General features: G+C 37.4%; 1 protein-coding gene across 3 annotated transcripts in view; it reads left to right on the top strand.

Moving 5' to 3' along the window:
• The window catches only part of ARHGAP24 (Rho GTPase activating protein 24), a 710,372-nt gene that overhangs the window by 441,908 nt on the left and 244,543 nt on the right, over window positions 1–23,921 (top strand). For all 3 annotated transcript variants that reach the window (XM_063107675.1, XM_063107673.1, XM_063107674.1), the window contains one exon: window positions 11,620–11,707. In XM_063107675.1, coding sequence (XP_062963745.1) covers window positions 11,620–11,707 — 88 coding nt within the window. The remainder of the gene's footprint in view (window positions 1–11,619; window positions 11,708–23,921) is intronic.

The raw sequence follows: 23,921 nt of genomic DNA on the forward strand, positions 1-23,921 counted from the left end.
ACTCATTGTGACATTACGGTTTCCTGAAGGTTTCAAAGCTCCCATAAAATTATGGTGTTCTTCAAGCATAAGAAGGAAGAATATTTCTGGAGAATGAAATGCACACGCACACACACGCACATACATATATACATATACACATATATATGAATGAAGGTACTTCAACAATTTCATGGAAAAATATGATTGAAAGATAATATGAATCTTCCTATGAGCTTTTGAAGTACCCCCATGGACACCCAATTACGTCTGGGATTGCTTATCAGTTTGTAGCTTTGTAATCTGAGGACACCTTTTTCAGCCATACAAATGGGAATAGACAGAGAGAAAGGACCATCATACAAGATGTTTTACAGTCAACTTCGGATGTACATCACTTTTGCTTACATACTATCAGTTAGAACTTAGTCACATAATCTCATCTAGATACAAAAGTGTCTGAAAAATGAAATCTTGCAGTGTGCCCATGAGGGAAGTGAAATGGTTGCATAAATATGGTCTTGACTCTGCTGCACTTAAGATTTAAAAATTAATTATTAATATAACAGGTTACAAGAGAAAACATCATATGATTTCTCCATAGAAACAAAAACAGGTTTTTAATAAGATGTAATATTCATTCATGATAATAAAATCAAAACAATTCTTATAAAGCAGGAATAGAAGGGAACCCCCTGACAATGATAAAGAGTGTCTTATAAAAACCTCTAGTTGTCATCATAGTTAATGATCACACATTGAAAGCATTCCCTTTAATACTGGGACCAGGTTAAGAATATTTGCTATCGTCTCTTCAATTCACTATTTTATTGATGGGTCCTTGTCAGCACATAATAGATAAATACAAGAGAGAAAATGTTTAAAGATTGGAGAGGAATGTACACAACTGTTATTTACAGACAATATGTATGTCTAGAAAATATTTTACAAATAAGAGAGTTTGGATAGGTTGTTGTGTACAAAATTAATATACATTTTCATACACTAGCAGAAAACAGTTCAAAAAAATTTTAAGTGCCATTTTAAAGAGCGTCAAATGATAAAAGTGTGTCAAAATATATTCTAATACAAATATATATTGTGTATATATGTACAGTATATATGTAAATACAAATTTGTATATGTTCAGCTTTATAAGCTAAGGTTAAGGGTTTGGATTTTATTCCAAGCACAATGAGAAGCCATTAAAGGATTTTGAGCATGGTATCATGAAATTGGTATCTTTAAAAGAATACTCTGGCTATTGAATAGAAAGTGGATATAATTTATAAGAGGAGTGAAAGCAAAAACAGGAGCCCTGACTAGGTTGGTATAAAGAAGATTGGTAGCCATTCAGATGAAGAAAAGCAGAATTATTTGGAACATGTTTTAGAGGTAAACAGGAGTCAGTAATATGTTGGGTGTGAGGCTTAAGGAAAGGAAGCAAGGATAATGCTTAGAATTGTGTCTAAGCCCTGGAGCACTGGTGGTCCCACGTTCTATGATAGGGAAGATCCGAGGGGGAAACAGCATTTGGGGGGAAATTAATAGTTCAGTTTAGGTCAGATTCAGTATGAAATGCCCATTAGACATACAGGAAAATGTCAAGTAGAAGTTGGATATATGAGTGTCAAGCTCCAGAGACAGATTTAGGCTGAAAATTTAATTTTGAGTCATCAGACTATAATTTGTATTCAAAGCCAAAAAATTAATTGAGGTAATTAAGGGAGAATATGTAGACTGTGAGAGCAACTGTAAAATCAATGGAACTTCTGAGATTAAAAATATTAGACTATTGAATCCAGCATTTAAATCTCAGCTAAGATATCATCTGCTCAGAGTGGCCTTTTTTGACCAATCATTCCAAAGTAGCCACCCAGGCACTTTCAAACATATCACTCTATTTTAATTAACTGCACAGCACTTTTCATTATCTAATAATTCCTTTATATTTTAATTTTATTTATATATGGGTAGATACATGTATTTCTTTCTTTATTAAAATGCAAGCATCAGGAGAGCAGAGACCTCATCTACTTTCTATGCTGCCACGTCTTCAGCACTCAAGACATGCCTGACTTAGAAAAGGAACCCATAAAAATGCATGTTGCATTATGATTGAAACATTAATGCAGAAAATCAATGCATGTTAAAACAGCCATCATAATAGCAGTGGGAAAGAATTTCTACTCAATGTATTTGAAGTGGGAAGACTTTCATATTAATTATAACTATTGCTAAATTAAACTAGATTATAATTTGATTACCACATTCTTTCTAGTTGATCTGACAGGTGGCCTAGAAGAAATAAATATTTGAAATTGAAGCACTTTGCTTATTAATCCTAGCAGCCAGCACAATATTTTTAAGGTATAGGAAGAAATCAATGGCATTTGAGTAGCTTAGGGCAGGAGCCAGGAACAAACATGTTGTATGATATTTGTAAGAGCAACTATAAAATCAATGGAACTTCCGAGATTAAAAATATTAGACAATTGAATCCAAAACTTTAGTCACTAATATTTTCCCCAGACATTATCTTGCTAAGCAAGCAAGAAGAATGGTTGTTTGCCAAGGAAGCCCAAAATAAAGTGAAAAATATTTTTATGCACATGCGTGTGCACACACGCACACACATGCGTGCAATGTAATTTCTTTTCTCAGAGAATCTTGGATATGAAACACATATTTTAAAAAATTGTGCTTAGCCTCTTAGGCTCTGCAGGTTTTTAGTTCCCAAGCTGTGCCTCTGTACATCTAGAAAATATAGAACACACTAACTATATCTTTAATCGTACATGAATTAACTCAAAACAGCCTTTTGCACAAAAGGGTTACTTTTTACATTTGAAAAAGTATATTCTTGCCATGTAGGAATTCTGAAGAAAAAAAATAACGAAAATTTTAAAAATTAACTGTTTAGCAAAAAGTATTAACATTTTTGTGAAATTTGTTTTTTTTCTCTGCATATTATTTTCATTATTAATGTAAATTTGTGACTAGAAAATATTCACATAGTTTCAAAATGAAAACTATATTAAAAGTTTACATTGAATAGATTTTTTAATGTCAATTCAGTGTCCAAAGCAGCTCTGTGATTAAGTCTTAAGTTACTTTCTTCCTGCTGAAGACCTTTTTTTCTTCCAGTTATACTTTCTAATATTAAGATTCAAATATGAGAAGTTATTAAACTAACTGTATAAAATAATTTTACTTCGTTGTCAAAAAATTAGCAAGATCATTGTATTCAGCATTTCAGGTTATTTTGATACTCTAGATTTAGCTATCATACAGTTTCCTCCAAGATTAATTCTAGGTATTTTCCATTTAATTTTTTAAACACACAGAGGGTTTATTAGTTAATTAAAATAAGAGCTTTAATGTGGCTGTTCTATCAATTTTCTGGTCCATTGATAATGGTTTATTGGACTCTTCTCTTTAGAGTCCTAGATTTTCTCATAATAAATATTGTATAGCTATGATTCTTTTGCTCTTCACATTTCTGATTCATAATGAGACGCAAACTCTAAAACATTTTTTTCTTTTTCTCCTATGCCATAGACTTTGTTTCAAAACTTTAGCATTTAACACCCCCTGAGCAGCTGATGTTTTTTTCCTAGTTGAGAAATAATAAATATAAAATGGCATGTAATTGTTGGACACTAAATACAAGGTTCTGTTAATTAGTTGAGAACGGTTAGCAATTGAACTCAGTTCTCTCCAAGGACTCAACCTTGCCACAGATATTCTGCCCTGCGGTTCCAAAGACATGAATGTGACACTGGTCTAATAGTTTCCTCCTGTTGAGAGTAGAGGGTTGGGTGAGAGGGGATTTTCTTTGGTTATCACCTCTCTGAATGCCTTGCACCCAGTGGATTATACCCCAAATTGGCTAATTACAAGTTAGGCACCATTTACTAGCACTTGAGAATTTAGGGGGGACTCCTTTTAAAACCTCAACTGTTTACAGGCTCCTCCCTAGGGGATCATTGGAAGGTTTTGTTTTGTTCTGTTTTTTAGTCTTTTATGCGAATTTCACATGTTAGCTAATAATGATGTTATGAAGTAGGTTCTATTTTAATCCCATTTTAGGAATGAAAAAGCAGAGGATTAGGGAGAAGAATTTTACCTAGTCACATGGCTAATAGATGGTAGAGTGAGAATGTCAACTAGGCATTTTGACTGCAGAATAGATTCACTTAACAACAAACTTCAACATAATCACAGATTGTTATAGGCCAGAGCACTTGTGGATACAATTCTGTCTCTCATAAGCATCCACTATCCTGTTTCCATTTCATAACAAGACCTTACATAAAAGACTTTTTTCAATTTTCTGCCTTTCCTAAATAACTCTTAAGTACAGAAATGCAAAGACTTTATTGGCATTTCTCACCATTATATGATTATCTTATAATTCTGTTTTCTCGCAGACTTTTTGAAGTACCCTTGTATTCTCTGTGCCTAGAACAGGGCGTGCCGCGTGCTAGGTGTTATTTGATAAATAGTTGTTGAATGAATTAATGAAATAACTTGCTACAAAGAAAAAGATTGAACCAACTTACACTAACCTAATAAAAACTATTGAATAATATTTATTTCACCTTGATCTCATTTTCAAACTTCTATCTAATCTCATTAAAAATACACGTATATTGTCCAGCTAAGACTCTGCCTAGTTCCTTCTGATGTTCATGATGATTGTTCATGCTGGAAAAAAAAAAAATCTCAAAAGCTACTGCACACGCATGCATTTTTTTCAATCCAAATTCCAGAAAATAGGATCTCCATGCCTGTTTTCAACATCTGGCCTTACCCAAATCTCTTGTGGTTTTGGCTCAGTGATCTGATATTAACTAGAGATGAGCTTTCTTTTTAAGAGCAATTTTACCTGAAAGTGAACTACTAGTACGGTTCCAAATTATGTTGCTTTTGCCAACTCTAAGCCCTCAAAATAAAAAAGATTTTGCTTACCATATTATTTCTTTCTTTATGATCCCCCCAGCAGCTGGCTGGTACAAGGATCAAAACTGGACCTTAAATATTTCATTTAAAAAATTTAAAGATTCTTTATAAAAAAGATATTCCTTATCAGGGACAAAAATAACTGTAATTCCATTCTGAATATGCTAATTCATTACCATCATGTGGTATTACCATATGTGCTGAACACCTATCAAAAAGGTTACACTCCCTTCTTATACTAGAGCCTCTTCTCGCTGATCTTCCAAATTTGCAATGAGGCATATTAAACATCACGGAGTAATGTGCCCTTACTTAAAAAACCTCAGGCACTTGCACCTTGGCTATTTTGTCACAGAGGATTCCAACAAGAAATTGGTGACTTCAGAACCCCAATTACCCAAAAGGGGTAATTGAAGAGTATGTGGTAAAGAAACTATTTACAAAGTGTTGGAAGAGTTAATGAATAGCAGTGGATAGGGAAGACATGCTGGGGTGAAAAACAGGAACACATTACCACTCTGAGCTCTACTGAAACCTGGGGAAGCCTGCAACTTTAGGAGATGTGGGCGAAGATATGCCCCAGTGCAAGTAGGGCAAAATTGCTGCCTAGCATGGAGGGAGACAGGTCAATAAATATCTTGACCTGTCTCTCTGTGGTCCTCTGACCTCCTGATGTGACCTCTCCAACCCAACCTGAAGTCAAAGGTTAAAAGAACCTGGTTTATACAATTTATAGAAATTAATCTCTTGGTATACAAAATATAGTAAAGAGTGGAGAGAAGAACTGAAGAGACAAATAGAGAATGTCCAGCATAGCCACTAACAGAAAATTAAAGAGTATCATATAGTTTTGGCTCAAGTGTATCGGCCTTATAGAGCTTCAGTCTTCCTATTCTCTCTTTCTAACAAGAGGCATCTCCTTTCTTCTAGACATGCAAAAGAAAAATTGAAGTCATTTTTAAATTTCCTTCTTTGTTCCCTGTTTAAGCTGTGACCAGTTTGGTTTTTTTTTTTGTTTTTCGGGGTTTTTTTTTACATGTTTCTTAAAAATACGTCTCTAATAATGGGTCTCTAATGGGAAGATATGCCATTTCTAACACTTTGTGTAGGTCTTGACTTTGTCATCTTATGTCAAACTAATTGCTTCATGAAAACAAACTGATAAAAGTGTAGTGTTCTTAAATCTCCATCTGCTTTGCTCTGAACCTGCACTGGTTCTCAGTTGCTATGGACGTCAAGTGCAACATCCACGGCCTAGGGTTAGACTTGGGACAGCACACCCTTTACATATGTAACCAGCAGTCTTTACTTCCTATTGTTCCTCCACGTAGAACTTTTGCTTAGTGTAATGTGCTCTGCACACATGGCTCTAATTCCTGCTTTTGTTAGTGCTATTTCCTTCCCTTTGGAATATTGTCCCAGCTCACTAAATCTTAAAACCCTATCTTCCTTTAAAAGCCATTTCATTTGTATTATCTTTCCTAGCTAAGCAGACTGTCCTTATGACACTCTCTTCTTTGCTTGTATTGTTCTTGCTTGCTTTTCTCCATGCTTTGACACCCATTTGTTCTATTGTTACATACTGTGTTATGCTTGTGTTGAAAGTAAAGAGTTTACTACGGGTTGAGCATCCCTAATCCAAAAGTCCAAAATCTGAAATGCTCCAAAGTCTGGAACTTTTTGAGTACCAACATGATGCTACAGATAGAAAATTCCACACCTGACCCCATGTGACAGGTCACAGTCAAAATATAGGTGCACAACATAGTTTATTCAGCCTGCTGTTGTTTGTGGTTGCTGTTGTCTAAGAATGCTACTGGTATTCTGGTGGTGCCACTGTGCTGCTTAGTTACCCTGGACACATTGTTTTTTCACTGTATTAATGGTTGGTCATATTTTTTACTGTTAAGTGCTGATGTTTGAATAAGGGTAAGATAATGATTGCTTATTGGTAGCATATAAACTCAGAGTCAGCAATGCTGGTGATGCCAGTCAACCACAGATTGTCCACATGGGTGGTTGAGATAGTGACACCTTTGCTTTCTGACGGTTCAGTGGACACAAACTTTGTTTCATGCATCAAATTATTTAAAATATTGAATAAAATTACCTTCAGGCTACGTGTATAAGGTGTGCATGACACATAAATGAATTTTGTGTTTAGACTTGTGTCCCATCCCCAAGATATCTCATATATATGCAAATATTCTAAAGTCTAAAACAATTTGAAATCCAAAATGCTTTTGGTCCTAAGCGTCTCAGATAGAGGACAACCAACTAGTATTTATTTCTTTTACACACCTCACATCACCCGAGATAATTATAGAAGTACTATCTGACATATGGTAGTTTTTCAATAAATTACTTTTGAATTAGATTGGGCACTTGAATTACACTTGCTTATTAGTTGTTTGCCTGTTTGGTTAGCTAATTTAGAGCAACTCTGAAAGAATTAATCAAACCCACAAAAACAAACAGTGCATACTTTTTGACAATTACTTTGTCTCAGGTATTTGCCCTGAAGGAATAAATTATGAAGGAGTTCAAAGATTTAGCTTCATGGATGTCCATTAATATGTTCTTTATAACACTTACCAAAAAACCATAAACATTTTACAGTTGTAGACAATGTGAAAGTATATATATTCAAGCAAGTACTATACAATTCAACTTTCAAAAATAATGTAGATTATTAAATTGGCATAATAACAATATATTATTTTTAAGTTTTAAAGCAGACAATACATAAGTCTTTTTATTTTGATTACTGTTTTTGTAAAAATTATGTTTATATACACATATACATAAATACATAAAAATTGGTGTAAGGTGTTAATATTGCCTATGGTGGGTAAATTGGAGATTTCTGTTTGTTTACTTGCATTTTCTGTCAATGTCAGCATTACTAAATACTTTGAAAGTAACTATCACAATTAAGATGCTTTTCTTAGTTAAGGACTTTACATGATTTCTATACAAAGTGATCAAGTTAGCTGTTTCAATTAAATGACTTTATTTTACTTATTGAATGACTTAGTAAGTTAAGCACAGTAAATGTTTGTCAATCACAGTATATCTTGCCCTAAACATTGTCTATTGATATTTAAACTATTTTTTTTACATCACAATTTGTTTGGAAAAAACAAAATACAAACAAAATACTGGCAAAATATAAAACGTTTATGATGTCAAATTGGAAAATGAAAATAAAAATTTCAGCCAGAAGTTGCTATTTCACATGTACAAAAAATAAAAACAACAACAAAAAATAGCATTACTTGGAGTCTTTTAATTACCTAGTGAGGTAGTTGGGATTTCATGGAGGTGTTTTGTTTATGAAGGAGTGGTTTGAATTCAGCTTATATGGTACATACACAATTTAAGATCCTAAGTAGAGACTGAAAGTGAAAAATTAAATAGAAGTCACACATGCACATACAATCATACATGTATACATAAAATGAATATACTATTTGTATCTGGAAAGTTAGATGCTATGTTCTAAAAATAAGAGAAATCACAAATTGAATTGCTTTGCAAAAACATTTGAAAAATCAGAATACATTCGTAAGTGAAATCATTGATTTTACCACCTCGTATAGATACCATAGGCTCATAGATTAAACCTATGTAATGACAGGTCTTAATTACAATGCATATCTTTGAAGTATTTAGTAATTTAAAAAATTATTAGAAAGATACTAGTAAACAAAATGGGATCCATAGGCCAGAGGAAACTACATATGATGAGAAGTAGGAAAATTTACTTCCTGGAGTAGGAAAACAAAGGCAGTACCTCTAGCACCTCACCTTGTAAGGCGTGGAGGGAGAGAGATACTACTAACCTACAATTCCTTGGGTTTTATTTAGGGAGGGCTATGCTTTATCACTGTAAGCCCAGAAGGAGGGAAATAGTTGGTGACTATAATTTTCTGTTTCAAGCCAGGTAAAATGAAAGTTCAGTGAAATACTATGTTAGCTGAACATTGCTTCATGCTGGGAAAAGTGGACAATATAATATAGTGGACAAGAGCATGGGCTTTTGAGTCCAACATGCTTGGTTTTGAATATTGGCTTTACTACACTAACAATACTCATTTACTCAACAATGCACTTCTTTAGCATTAACTACATGCCAGGCAAAATGCTAGGCATTCATGGTAAATTAGGTAGCAAAATATATATTTGTTCCCTTACAGTTTAATGAGGGAGATAGACATTAATCAAATAATCTTACAAGTAACATAATTACATGCAGTGATAAACCCGTCCAGGAAGAATTCAGGAATTTATGCAAATATGTTTTAGATGTAGTCAATCTTAAAAACAGTATAAAATAACCAGAGCAAGGATGTCGCCCTAAGGTAGATAGGAGCATGGTGCCATTTATAGAAGGGCAGTTGATCATAGAAAGCCACAGAAACAAGACCACCCAGACCTTTATCCTAGCACAAATAAAAGACATTGTATATTTTTAACCAGGATAGTTGCAAGATCAAATCTCTGTTTCTAATGATCACTGCAGTAAGGAAAAAAATGGATTGAAAAATGTTAGTGTATTTTGGAGAATTCAGTGACGGGGTATTTGAAACACTCCAGGCAAGTGATATACTCACTGAAACAAGGGAGTGGTGGTGGTAGAGATACAGTAGAATAGAAATCATGATTTCTACATTTCTGGCTTCTGCAGCTGAATGGAAGATGGTTCTAGCCACTGAGCTAGAAGACATAATGAGGACCAGATTTACATGCATTCTAATTTGACTAAATTGAGTTTAAGATGCCTTTGAGATATGTAAATGGAAATGTCAAATAAGCTCTTGGATGTAAAGATCTCAAGTTCAGAGAGTATTGGGTTAGAAACGTTACTTTGATATTCGTTGGCTTTTAATTGGTTATTGAAATCATAAACATGGATGAGATAGCTTGTAGAAAAAGCATAGAGAGAAGAGAAGGAATCATTGGCTATATCTTTGATAAACTCTAATAATTAAAGGTCAATTAGAGTCATCAAAAGAGTCAGCCAACAGAAGTAAGAAGAAAACCAAGAAATCAAGGAAAGAAGGTACTTCAAGAAAGAGTGGTATAATAGTGCTAAACACTTCTGGAAAGTCAAGTTCATTGAGGATTGAACATTGTCATGCATGTAGCTGTGAGAGTCATGTAATTGGAATTACCGACACACAAACCAGGCTGCAGCAGGTACATGTGAGGAAATGGATCCAGTGTAGACAAGTCTTTTCTAGGCAAGAAAAAATATAAGACAGCTGGAGGGGGGTTGAGTCAAAGTAATTTTTAAAATGAGACAGACTTTTAAATAGGTCTCAGTACTGATAGGAATGATCCACTAAATAAAGATAAATCTAACAGATAGAAAAAGAAAAGGTTTATCACAACTTTGGCTAAGTTATTTAATGTCTCTGTCTTGTTTTCATAGCTATAAAATAGGGAAAATAATACCTACTTCATAAAATTATTCTAACAAATAATATGATGCTTGTAGTAGTATGTTCAGTAAAATTTCCAGCACACAGAATGTGTTTAATAAGTTGGTGTTAATGAATCTAGCAGCTAATGCAGTGTCTTATACATATTAGATGCTCAACAAATATTTATTAAATGTTGAATGAATATGATTCTGGTGGTACATGATTTTTGATTACTGGGAATTGAGTGGAAAAAAAAAACAAACCCCAAAACTGTTTTTCCTTTGCTCTCACACCACAATCAACACAGAAGACTGAGACCAAATGTGTGTGGGGTTCCCCTCCTCCACATCAAGCAATTCATTCAGTAGCACACACCAGCTGGGTGCCCTTTAATTCAATTCCGCCACTAGCTGGAAGTGGTGTTAGATCTCACAGGATAAGGGCTCAGTCCCCAAAACTTGCACCCCCCGCACTTCTGATGCCAGTCACGAGTCCAGGCCTCTGGAACTTCCAACCAAACAGTGATAAATCAGGGTTTCCACAGCCCCAACCTCAGGTTTGATTAATTTTCTAGAGTGCCTCACAAAACTCGGGGAAACATTTACTTACATTTACCAGTTTATTGAAAAAGATATTATAAAGGATGCAAATAAACAGCCAGATGAAGAGATACACAGGATGAGGTCTGGAAGGGTTCCTTAGCACAGGACCTCTGTCCCTGTGGAGTTGGGGTGCCCCTCCCCCCCCCGCACGTGGGAGTGTAAACCTCCACATTTGCTCTCCAGAAGCTCTCCAAACCCAACCCTTTAGGTTTTTATGGAGGCTTTAGCTCATAGCATTATTGATTAATCATTGGCCATTGGTGATCAACTTAACCTTCAGCCCTCTACCTTCCCTGGAAGTTGGGAGGTGGGGCTGAACAGTTCTACCCCTCTAATCCTACCTTGGTCTTTCCTGTGACCAGCTCCCATCCTGAAGCTTCCTAAGGGCTGCCAGCCATCAGTCAACTCAGTAGGATACAAAAAAGATACTTGTCACTTTAAGGATTCCAAGAATTTTAGGAGTTGTATGCCAGGAAGCCAGAAGAAGGCCAAATACATATATCACAGGAATAGAAAGGAGTCCAGTGCATATTACCATATACTGGGTTACAGGTGCACCTTGGATGTTTACTGATGATGATGCTGATAATGATGTGATGTTTGCTATCTGATGATGCTGATATTTTGGGCATTTGTATTCACAGGGTACTATTTTTCTACCTGGAAATAAAGTCCTTGAACATCCCTGCAATGAAGAGAACCCAGGAAAATTTCTTTTTGAAGTAGTTCCAGGTAAGATATTTTTCTGGGTTGATTAAATTATTGCCATCCCATGTTGGTCATGGCAGAGACAAGTCAGACGGGTTTTATTCTTCTTGAGTCATGACTGAGAAAATTAACTTGAGGAGGCAAGTATCAAATTTGATTAGTGCTTATACAGATAATGACTTCAGGTTTGTACGCTGGCAGCAATAAATGTGCGCACACATGGAGACTCATGGGTACATTGAGTATTGGATTTCCACTTGTCGTCAAGACTCCAGAGTTGACCAAAAGTCACAGCACAGCACTTGTAAGGGACTACTGAAAACTAATTTGATTTTACAGTGCTCTTGTGACATGAAATTTGACAAGGTGTTATAGGTAGATTGCTTTGCCAGCTGATTCCCTAACATATTTCCTTATAAAATTGCATCTGAAAGGAGCTTTTGCTGTAAAAACGAAACAAAACAAAAACGCTTTTTCAATGACTGACCAAGTATTTCAGTTTTTGGCCTCAACTTTCCTCCCAGCCAACCACTTCCACATGTTTGGCTTGCAGAGTTGAGGATGTCTCCGCCAAGTCATCAGATCCTGCAGTTAAATTTCTGCAACATCTGTTCGTTTTTCCTACTCATCTGCACCCATTCCTCTTAGTTTACCTGTTTGCCATTTATATCTTTGTTTAACACAGCAACAGTTTCTCCAAGGCCATGATCTACTTCTTTGACCAGTTCTTCAGCTTTTCCTTATCCCTTGATGTAAGAAAAAGGAAGTTAAGAATGTGGTTTTTATAGTATTGGCTCTGGCTGACCCAGTGTATGTGATACTGATACTGATTTAATCATCGTCTAGGGTAGGTGTGAATTTATTTGGGTGAGTAATATGTAATTCATGTAAAAAGGCTAGCACAAAGGCAGTCAATAAAACACTTTTCCCAGATTTATAAATGCTGGGAATCTAAAATGTGAAAGCATATTTTCCCCCTCAGTGAAAACAGCTGTAACACTGAGTTCATCTGGCTGGCGATGGGATCCATGACTAAATGTTAATTAATGCAGCTGAAGTGCAGAAGGGTTAGTCAGATGCATTGTGTTATTTGTTTCCCCCCAGGGAGAACATTTGTAAGAAACCTGAATCTTGTTTGCCCTATTAAAATCCTTTTATTCTTACTTCTTAGTGGAATACCTTGTATGGAACCAGATTCCAGATGTTGCAACCTCTTTGAAGTATCAGTAGAGGAAATTTATTTCCCTATTTATTCTCAAATGTTAGTGCCTGTTGGCTTTTAAACCATCATGGTATTAGACTCATGGCTTTGACTCTTTATCTCTGATACCAGATGACTTTCCCATTTAGTCTGCTCATTGCATAGGGATTTCATCTTTTGGTGAAGAAGACCTGATGTAATATAGATGGATACTCTCAAGATTGCTTTGGTGATCGCTGTGTCTTTAAGCCCAGGAATAAAATCTTTAAGCCCATGGATAAAATCTCCCCTCCAGCATTGTTGTGTTAAGGGCATATGTTTCACAGGCAGTGCCTATGATATAATGGCTTCTGATGGGCAAAGCTTGAGAAGTTTAAGACTGTGTAATACAGAATCTCATGGTTGTCTTTTCAGAAAAAAATTCTGAAGGAAATTCAGGTTTGCTGTTGATATTATGGAAGTAAACACGATATGCCCATAGCTTGTTTGAAGAGATGCTTCCTGAATTAAGACAATATATGATAGCTTCTAAGTTAGATTCTGTGATTCTGAATCATCTTAGGGAATGTAAAGAGAATTGTGCCAGATGCTTCTTTGAAGAATGGCTGGTAACACACATAGCTACATTGAAAACCCAATGTCTGTGTCGTTAATCTCAGTCACCAGGTCTTTATTGGTGTGCCCCTCACATCAGATCAGCACTTGCAGGAAAATGTTTCTGTATTTGTATGAGAACGTGGGGATCTGTATCACAGGATTTTTATCAATTTTTGCAAAATAAGGATTATTTGGGGATAGCATAATGCTTGGTTTATCTTTGCAAATGGTAATGACAAGATGATATTTGACAGTTTTTCCAAATTGCGTGATAGTTTGGCACAGGAATCTGGGAAGTCGCACATAGTGTTTTCATTTGTTGGACCATGTTGGAGGAAGGAAAGATTGCAGAAATGTGGTTGGTGCCTTATTCAGAACCCTCTGTAAGCTTACCTGGCAGGAGATCCTTTTAACACGTACTTATTCTACATTGGCTTTCTTTGTGGAATTCTCTCGACTGCCACTTCTGAAAACCTGTTCTAAAAGCTGTGCATATAAACCCAACATATCTGTCTTTTTAAATACCTCAAGCCTAACTACCTAAGGTGTATCAATGAACAGGTGTGTTTTAAGTCCTTTAATCTCATCTGCCCATAATGATTTCCAACAAAACTGACAAAAATGTCCAGCAAGTTCTTTGCCATATATTCCAGCTCTATACGCATACATACACATATGTGTGTGTAAGTGTACAGTTTACACATATATGTTCTGCATGTCTTTATAAAATATCCATATATAGTCATATATATATAAGTAGGACTTTTTTGTTTTGTTTTATTTTTTGTTTTTGCTTTAGTCTGAAATATCCTATGAAACTAAGGAATAATCATGTACAAATAAGAAAAAGCAAGAATTTTCAACGGAATTGAGCATCTTAGGTCTTTGTATATTACTTATTTACATTTGTTTATATGTCATATTTTCATGTAGGTTTTTAGATGACTTTGTAAAAACCTATCTGAAAAAAAATGTAATTTAGGGTTAATTTCTTATGGATTCTGTATCCCATAAAATGAATTCTCTCTCTGAATGATGCCGTGATTTATAGTAGTTCATTCCAATTTTTTTCCTATTTCCTATTTACTTCTTATTCAAAAAGATGACAGCCAAATTGGCAAATTTGAAGACTTTGCTGTCAGACATGCCAAATTTTAGACTGGAGTGAATGTTTATGGCCAAGTGTTAAGCTTTGGGAAAATGCGGCTGAGAAAGGAATGTTGGCAGATCTATAACGTATGGTACTGGAAGAAAAAAAAGGAATTTGGACTCTTTGCTTCTCAAAATGTGTTCTGGCTGTTTTCCTTGTGAAGTTTGTAAAAAAATAATAAACAGTAATTAATGGAATAATGATGCCTTAACTTTCTTGGGAAAATAGACTCTCAGAGAGAGAAAAAGAAAATAACTCAGAAACAGAGACAGGAAAAAGAGACAATGGACTCTAACTCCATATAGTTAGGAACCACATCCTTCCTGCTCATTAGTGTGTCCCTAACACCTAGCATAGTATAACACAAGGTGCTGAATGAACATTCATCAAGATGAACATATTTACCAGGTTTACAGGGGAATCTCAATCACATGAAACTGCCCTCCACTTGGCTGGGATTCAGCAAAGGCCACTGTGTGGCTCTAGTGTATGACATGGAGTGAAACTATCCACAAGCTTCCCTTTCCTACTTTTTCGCCTGCCTTTCTGGTGATGAGACTGACAAAATGACAGAGGAAGGTGGAAATCCTCCTACACAGATACTATTGCTGGGGTATAGCCCCTTAACATTTACTGGTCGTTACATTCTTCTGCAATTGCTGACTCTTTCATGGGGTGCATTTCTAGTTTTTCAATGTCCCTGGAATTGGAAATCCACTTCACATGACAGGAGTATCCCACCATGGGGGTGGTCCTGTTGGGTGGGATATACCAAAAGGGCTCAAAGGCCAGGTCCTTTCTTTGTGCTGGAAACTCAAGAACCCTGGCCTACACGTAAGGGAAATACAGGCTGTTTCACCCCATCTTGCTCCTTTCTCCTTGGTCATCACCTTCAGTGCCCAGCAAGGTCAATGGCTAGCCAAGCTTCAGAAGCCATCGTGAGTCCCCAACTTAGAGAAAGGTGCGTGACTGTTCCACCACACAACAAAATTTTTGAGCAGCGCTCTTCTGCTTTTTCTGACGGTTAGGAGAAATCCTAATCCTCCCTCTCAAAAAAATAGCATTTATGTTGAAACTGCTTCCTCCATGTGGTACTTCTTTTTTCCAGTCTTCCCTTATAATAGTCAGGGAATCGGAGTTTGAGTTTCTTCTCAGAAATTCTTTCTGTCCGTAAGTCCTGCAGGGAAGTGGCTCAGCTGTACTTCCATTTATCTTTTCAACTTAGAACACGGGCTTTTAGCATTTGTTTCTTCAGGTAGGGGCCTTAGCAGCAATTCCGGGACAATGGGGAGGAAACTTTTTACCGATGTCTAGCTATAATCTTAGATGGAATTCCCAGGAAACACGCCCTGAGCGACAGCAGTGTTAGAATGCTTATCAGGAGGACTCCCATCAAGATGGCAGAATAGACCGTCCCAGCGTCACTCTCTCCCACAAATCAATGAATTTATAACTATAAAAATGTAACATCAGCCAAGCTGGGGTTGCTGGAGCTCAGGGGAAGAGGAGGAGAGACCTACGGAGTTCATGAAGGTGGGAGAAACCATGATGAGAGAAAGAAAAAACTACTCTCAGTGTTTCGGGCTGTGGCTGCTTTAATGCTGGAACACATGGAGCAGGAGCTGGCAGAAGCCACAGCTGTGCCCTTTAGATGGAATTACTTGGAGGCAGAAGGGGAGAAGAGGACTTTGGTGGCCCCCAGGACAGCAGACCACTAACAGGGTTCCCGTGGACCCACGCAGGAGCAAGGAGCCAGAACGGCTGAAAAAGGGGAGCCACTCAGAGGCTGGTGAGTCATCACAAGGGACCAGCACAGGGCCCGTCCCATGCGAAGTGTTTGCAGCACAGGCGGTGGGGGAGACGGGCCCACTGGGAGAACACTGGGACACAGCAAGGACAGCCAATCCACCCCCCAATCAGCATAGGACCACTCAGAGGAGTCTGGTCAGTAATGTAAAATTGCATAGGGTGCAGTTCGATTAAAAAACTCAAGCCCAGATCAGTTTCTACACAACCCAGGTGCACTGAGTATCTGGAGAGCCGGACGTACCTATAAGGTCAACCATTAAACCCTGAGCTTAAAAGTCTTCCCTAGGGAAACAGCAGCAAAGCAGCAATTTAGCTTAACCACACAGCTCAAGTACTGGTTACCACAGGAAGTTCCCACAGGGCCCACGCTGGGACCTGGGGCATGGAGAAGGGGACTGAACCTGCCTCCCACAACCAGGCATGCTGCACCAGTGCTTCGGGGCCTGCTTGGGGACCTGGAGCATGGAGAAGGGGACCGGACCTCCCTCCCACAAACAGGCACACCAAGCCAGTGCCTCAGGGCCCGCCCTGGGAACCAGGGCATGGGGAAGGGGAACAGATCCCCCTCCCACAACTAGGCACCCCGTGCCAGCACGTTGGGGCCTGCTCTGGCACCTGGGGCATGGAGAAGGGGACCAGTCCCCCCTCCTACAACCAGGCACACTGTGCCAGTGCCTCGGACCCAGGGTAAGAAGCTGGGGACTGGACCCCCCTCCGACAACCAGGCACATTGTGCCAGCACCTCAGGACCCACTTGGGGGCCCAGGGCATGGAACCAGGGATCAGACACTCTCCACAACCAGGCACACTGCCAGCACCATGGAGCAGGCCAAAAACATCTCCTCCATGTGGGTGGCCCACCACAGCCACCACGATAACCATGGCCGCCGTGAAGGAGGCTAGATGCCACAACCACCACACAGATGGTCCGCCAGCCACTGGAGTTAGTTGACATAAGGAGAGTCACCAGCAGAGATAAAGGAGGAGGATGTCTATCTCCAAAGAGCCCATTTCATAGTGATGGAAGATACTTCTGCTCTATGACAGTATTGGGGGACCTGATCATGCCTTTCAGCATTGGACAGATCATCTAGGCAGCAAATCAACAAAGTAACCATTATTCTTTCAGAAGGAGAGAGGGAATCTAGGGTGATTAGAGTGGGGAGGGGGGAGAGATGGGGGATGGGGTGAGATTAAACAAGGGGCATAAAGAATAATTACAATTTGTAACAATATATATGCTAGTAATATTGATTTGATCAACATATCTCAATGTTGAACCCCAAAAATATGTATAATCAATTTGATTCAATACAAATTTAAAATAAATATGTATATTAAAAAAAGGAATGCTTATCGGGCAGCGCTCTCTGGAGATATTTCATCTGTGAGGGAGTGAGGAAGGTAGGATGGGCAGGGGAAGCAGATGCCACCGCGGCTAGTCTCAGCGACCCCGTGGGGTGCTCGGAGGCAGGGATGCCCTTCAAGACTGCTTCACCCTGAGGGGCCAGCCTTTCTTTCCTATGTCAGTCACTGATGCAGGGGTTGGAGACAGATAAACTCAGGTGAAGCAGTTTCCTGCTGCAGTAGTGAACAATTCCCATGAGGAGCTCTGTGCCCCTTCACAGCCAATTTACCAGTCTTTGGAGATCTAGACAGCACCATAGTATCCATTATAGTATCTACAGCTGTGTGATTATGTAGATTTCTATATCCCAGGCAGTGTTCCAGGCTCTCTACATGTATTGCTTCATTTAATCCTCATTACAACTCTGTGAGACAGGCATTATTATCATCTCCATTCTACAGATGAAGAAACTGAGACACAGAAAAGTAATTTGATCAAGGTTAAAAAGCTAACACCACGTAGTGAATGTAATGTAAATATATGTTGGATGTGTGTGTGGGCGTCTGTGTGTGTGTGATTTATATATATGTGTGTGTGTGTATATATAAAATTAAGCATCACTGATTTACAGGTAAGTTTCCAGGAGGTCAAAACAAAATTTTATATATATATATATACACACATACATATACACACACACACACACACATATGTGTGTGTGTGTGTGTGTGTATATGTATATATATATCAACTTAAAAAAATGAGCTATTAGAATATTTGACTGGAGCCTACTTTCTGCAATATGAATATGAAGGGTTTTTTGGAACTGAAATGGATAGACTGGTATCCTTCTCAGCTCATCCATTAGGCATGAGAGCTTTGACACTTGAGGCTGAGAATAGGCAGTTTCATTTATTTGCAACTATTTATAATAAAATATGTAATAAAAATCGGTACTGGATAAAGGTGCTTTTGAAAGCATGTTCTAAAGCCACAACTATACCATCATGAAAAAGTGGGGAGGAAAACACACTTGCCAACAGTGGTCTTACTTTTACGTGAATAACTGTAGCCGAGGAGGATTCTGCCTGTGGAATGTTTTTCGCACAGAAAACGATTATACTCTGAGGTTCAGTTCTCTTCATTACAGTACACACGTGGCTGAAATTGTTCTGAGCTTCTTCACAAACTCCCTCCACACACTAGTCAAGCTGTCACTCACTGCCGCTCACCATCACACACACCGGATATTAATCATGTGCTGGGACTCAGTCCACCAACCAAGCAAAGGCTCATTGTGGGTTTCAAGGGCAATTGTCAATATTCCAGACCCTCAAAGCCCCATCTTGGCCCAGTGCCCCAAATCAATAGTAAGTAGAAGTAGGAGAGTTTCTTTTTATCCTCTTCCTTCCCCCAGGGGAAGAAAAGAAGAGGTGGACATAGCAGAAAAGGGAATGAGGAATGAGAGATATAAAAACAGAGAGACTAAGAGGAATGTTGAAGGGTAATCTGAAGTGATTTTCATCTGCCTGGAAATAAAATTAGGCCCTTCAAAAAAGGATAAGGTGTTATTTATTCTCTGCCTTTAGCTATGACTATGCTAATTATTTTCAATACCCTCAAACAAGTACATGTTACTTCTGTAAATTTCAATAAAAAATGTTTCCATTTTAATCATTTTCTAGAAGGATTTCATAAGAGCTAAGTGAAAATTTAGAGGACATGGATGCTTAGAGAATGTAACAAATATATTATTGATCCTTTTGCCAGAAAAATTCATATATCTACCAAAATTACACACACTTTTGAGTGCTTCAGAGCTTCCCTGAAACTCAGTCATGGACTGCAAGTTAAGAATAATAGTTTAAAATGTGGTATATGCACACAATAGAATACTACACTGCCATACAAAAGAATGAAGTTCTGCTATTCACAGCAACATGGGTGAGCTCAGAGAGAATTATGTTAAGTAAAATGAGCCAGACACAGAAAGAGAAATACCTTATGTCCTCACTCATAAGTGGAAGCTAAAAACAAATAAATAGAAAGATCGATCACAAGAATAGCAAGAAAGAACAATCACAATAATTTATTGAACTTTCAAAAGGAGAGAACAGAGAACTGAGCCCACCAGAGGTGGGAACAGGGGAGGAGGTTTAGCAAGAAATTGATAAAAGGTCACAAAAAATGATTGCATTGTGTAATGCTGAATATACTAATTATCCTGATCTGAGTATCACATATTGCAAACAGGTATTGATATTCAACACTGTACCCCACAGATATGTGCTATCAATTATATTTCAATAAAAAAAGAATAGTTTAAATTTGGGACCAGAAACTTCATTATCTCTATTTCACAGCCTTCCTCTTTATCACTATATTTAATTATTTTTCTTTATGTTCCTGGGCATCTATATTTCATCAATGTACAAGCATGCACAAACACGACAAATTTCTATTTCATGTATTTGTAATTACCTGGTATACTAGTCAGGTTTAGACTTTTACCTCTCTGATTCAGTTCTTTCTTCTGGTTCTATGATTGTGTAACCCCATAGACATTTCATGCCTTTACAAAAGAACATTTTCTGGATAGAACATTTCATGGGTCTGGAGGCTGTAAAATTTTTAATTTACCAAAACCCAAACCTACTTAGATGGTCAGTGCAGCTGTGTTATGTAATAGGCCAACTGAGAAATAAATAGTTCTGAGAGATATTCATGGGTGTCTCTGGGAAAGAAAAAATCTTGGCCAATTTTGAGTTTTTGAGATAATTATGTAACATCAGCAATGAAAATTTATCATTCATGTCTGTATTTGTGACATTCTTTCTGGGTTGAACATTTAATGTCATTGGGTATATTAACTTGCTATCACTTAAAAATGTAAGCCAGTATTTGGCATCTATTTTATTTGAAAACGTAGGAATATTTTAATAGTGTATTAGCATAAAGCTTGGTCATTTTCTTGAGTTTTTAGTTGAATATGTTGCTAAGGCATTTAATTTTACAACACTCCCTTTAACTTTTTTTTTCTTTTGTGTTAGTACTGTAAGTTAAAATACATGCAATTCTGTTTGTTATCCAAAAGCTACTGACAATCTCTTCTTTTGTCTGCCTAAGTCCCTAGGCAGCCCTGAAGTTCGTGGTTTTGGGGGGATTTTTTTTTTGCTTAGTGTTAATGTGTGCAAATCATTTAGAGAATGTGAGTAGGAGTTGTTTATGGTACAAAAACATAATTCTATATACACAAGTTGCTCTGAATATGAATTAAATAAATGCATTGGTGAAGAATCAGCATGTTTTAGCCGCTATGTATTCTTTTATTTTAAAAAAAGTTTTGAGGATTTCTGTTTCAAAATTCCCTTCCTACTTAAAATACTTTAAAATATACTCTTGAAAGAGGCTATTAACATTATACAAAGAGCATTTTAAAAATGTTTTGAGTCCTTAGAAATTCTGGCTACTGTCATTTCAACCAACAGGCATTTGGGGCATTTATGAACCGACGGAGTGTGGTCAGATGATCCATCTATGAGAAGTGCCTGCATGAGGAGTATTCTCTTCCAGTATTTGTAAACATGTTGATCCGTTCACCATCACTATATGCTAGATCAGAAGCCAGCAAACGTTTTCTGGAAAGGACCAGAGAGTAAATATTTTAGGCTTTTCGGGTCATAAGGTCTCCTCTCAGCTCTGCCGAGGCTGTATGCCAATAAAACTTTATTTATGGACACTGAAATGTGGTTTTTATATAATTTGCAAATGTCAAAAAATATTACTCTTCTTTTGATTTTTTTCCAACCACTTAAAAATGTAAAAAATAGACAGTGGGCCAGATTTGGCCATTGGGTAATATCTTGCTGACCCCTGTGCTAGATAAAAAAAGCAAACCTATGAAAAGGAGGCTGAAGATACTAATATAAATCACTAATCCCCACTGGTGCCACCAGTGCCAGAATTAGAACTCTGAGACAGTCTGTCTCCCCAGGCCGTGGCACCACCAACTGCCTCAAAATCAGTATTCAGGAACTATTTGCCAACATTTTTATTTAGAAGCTCCATCTCTGAATAATACTTTAAAAAAAAAAATGATGATGAACCTAAAAAAGCATTAGTGATCAAACTGAAATTCTCTCTTTTAAACCCTGTCTTAGCTCATTTAGAATTCTAGATTCTCACCAGAACTGAAATCTCTTATGTGACTTTTTAAGTAATGAATATCATTAATAGGAGATTGAGTGTGCCAGGAATTAAAAAGATTTCCCATGCTTTGTTCAGTCCACACAAGTTCAGGGAGCTATTCATGAGTATTCTGAGATAGGAGCGTCCCTTGCAAGATCAAGTAAGCTTGAAGTATCTTCTAAACTCTCCTTTTTACAATGTACACTAGCATCTTAAAGCTCTAAGTATCTCACAGAAAATGACAATACTTTATACCTAAAAAAATTATGTTCTCAGAGGGGTAGTTTATTTCCCCCACTACTCATCTGTTAACATCTCCTAGCTCCTACCCCCACCAGTTTTCCTTTAGCATCAGTATGAGAAACACTCCCTTAATATTCCTACTTAGTGTTTACTGAAATATGTGTCAGGCCCTGAACTGATGCATGTTGGGCTTTATGACTCATTTAATATGACTATACTTGCAAGGTATATCATTCTCTTCATTGGGAAACAGTGATACAGATTCACATTTCTAATAAATGCTAAAACCAGTCTTCATACCCACCTGTGTCCACAAAACCGCCACATGTCCAGCCTACTTATATCAAAGAGAATATGGATGGGTTTATTATCTAGACCCCACAGAGGCTAAATATACAAAAGTGAAGAGAAATAAGGATGACAAGAAAAAATAAGGTTATGAGTTTAAAAGTCTGTATATTCTGCATTTCCTTCCTCTCTTCTTAATACTCATATTTCTTGAATTGTCTGTCTTCTCTTTCGTTCCTACTAGATTGGAAGCTCTTGAAAATAGAGACTTCATTTTTACTAAGAGGAAATTTATTTTCTCACAATTCTGAAGCTAGAAGTCCAAGTTCAAGGTGAGGGCAGGGTTGGTTTCTTCTGCGGCCTCTCTCCTTCGCTTGTAGATGCCACCTTCTCCCTGTATTTTCACATGGTCTTTCCTCTGTGCCCTTCCATGTACTAAATTCTTCTCATAAGGGCACCAGTTATATTGGCCCACCCTAATAACCTCATTTTAACTTAATTACCTCTTTACAGACCGTATCTCCAGATGGGGTCACCTTCTGAGGTACTGGAGGTTAGGACTTCAACATATGTATTTTGGGGAAACACAACTCAGTCCATAACAGATTAAAAGAGGATGTGAGACCTAACTGTTCTTCTAGAGGCTTCTTATTTTAAGGGGCAAACTCTCTCTTGTGTTTGTTACTGACTGCTTTAACTCCATTCTACTCCTCCAAGAAAGAAGCAAAAATTCAGAGTTTGTTATATGTATATCACGTTACCATGCAGAACTCTACCTACTCCTTTCGTAAATATTGAGAATGCTGAATGATTTAGCAACCAAAGTATTAACCAAGGACATATGTAATAGAAATAGAGACTGCCCAAGGAAAGAAAAAATATTTTGTATCTAGTCACTCTATTCTGCAAATTGACCTTGGATTTAGAAGTCTCCTTAATTTTATTCCTACGTTTTTGTTTCATTTTGTTTTGTTTTGAACACTATGCCTAAGGAAATAGACTGGACATCCAGCTTTAGTATTGATCTTGGGTTTTGTTTGGTTGGTTATTTTATTTTATTTTTTTTCCTTTTAAGTCAAGGCTAACTTTATTTGGGGACGAACTCCTTTCCAGAAGGTACACGAATGCATTAAATACTACTGTGATGTGTCTAGTCAGGGGCAGAAAGCCAAAGCCAAAGGAAGCTCTTGATACATCTCATGCCATTGTCCAGGCCTTCTGTAGTGAATTACCAACTTGTTATTCAGGGTGTAGAGGCGCAAGGGGTGTCGAGACAGGCAATTAAGACTTCTGGAAAACAATTAGTGCAAGGGCATGACATGATGTAGGGTTCATTTCTTCAGTACCAATCACATCGCCTTTCTCATGACTCATTACTTCTGATGTGTCACTTGCTTACAGGAATCACAGAGGA

This window comes from Cynocephalus volans, chromosome 9 (assembly GCF_027409185.1).
Source record: "Cynocephalus volans isolate mCynVol1 chromosome 9, mCynVol1.pri, whole genome shotgun sequence".
NCBI lineage: Eukaryota > Metazoa > Chordata > Mammalia > Dermoptera > Cynocephalidae > Cynocephalus > Cynocephalus volans.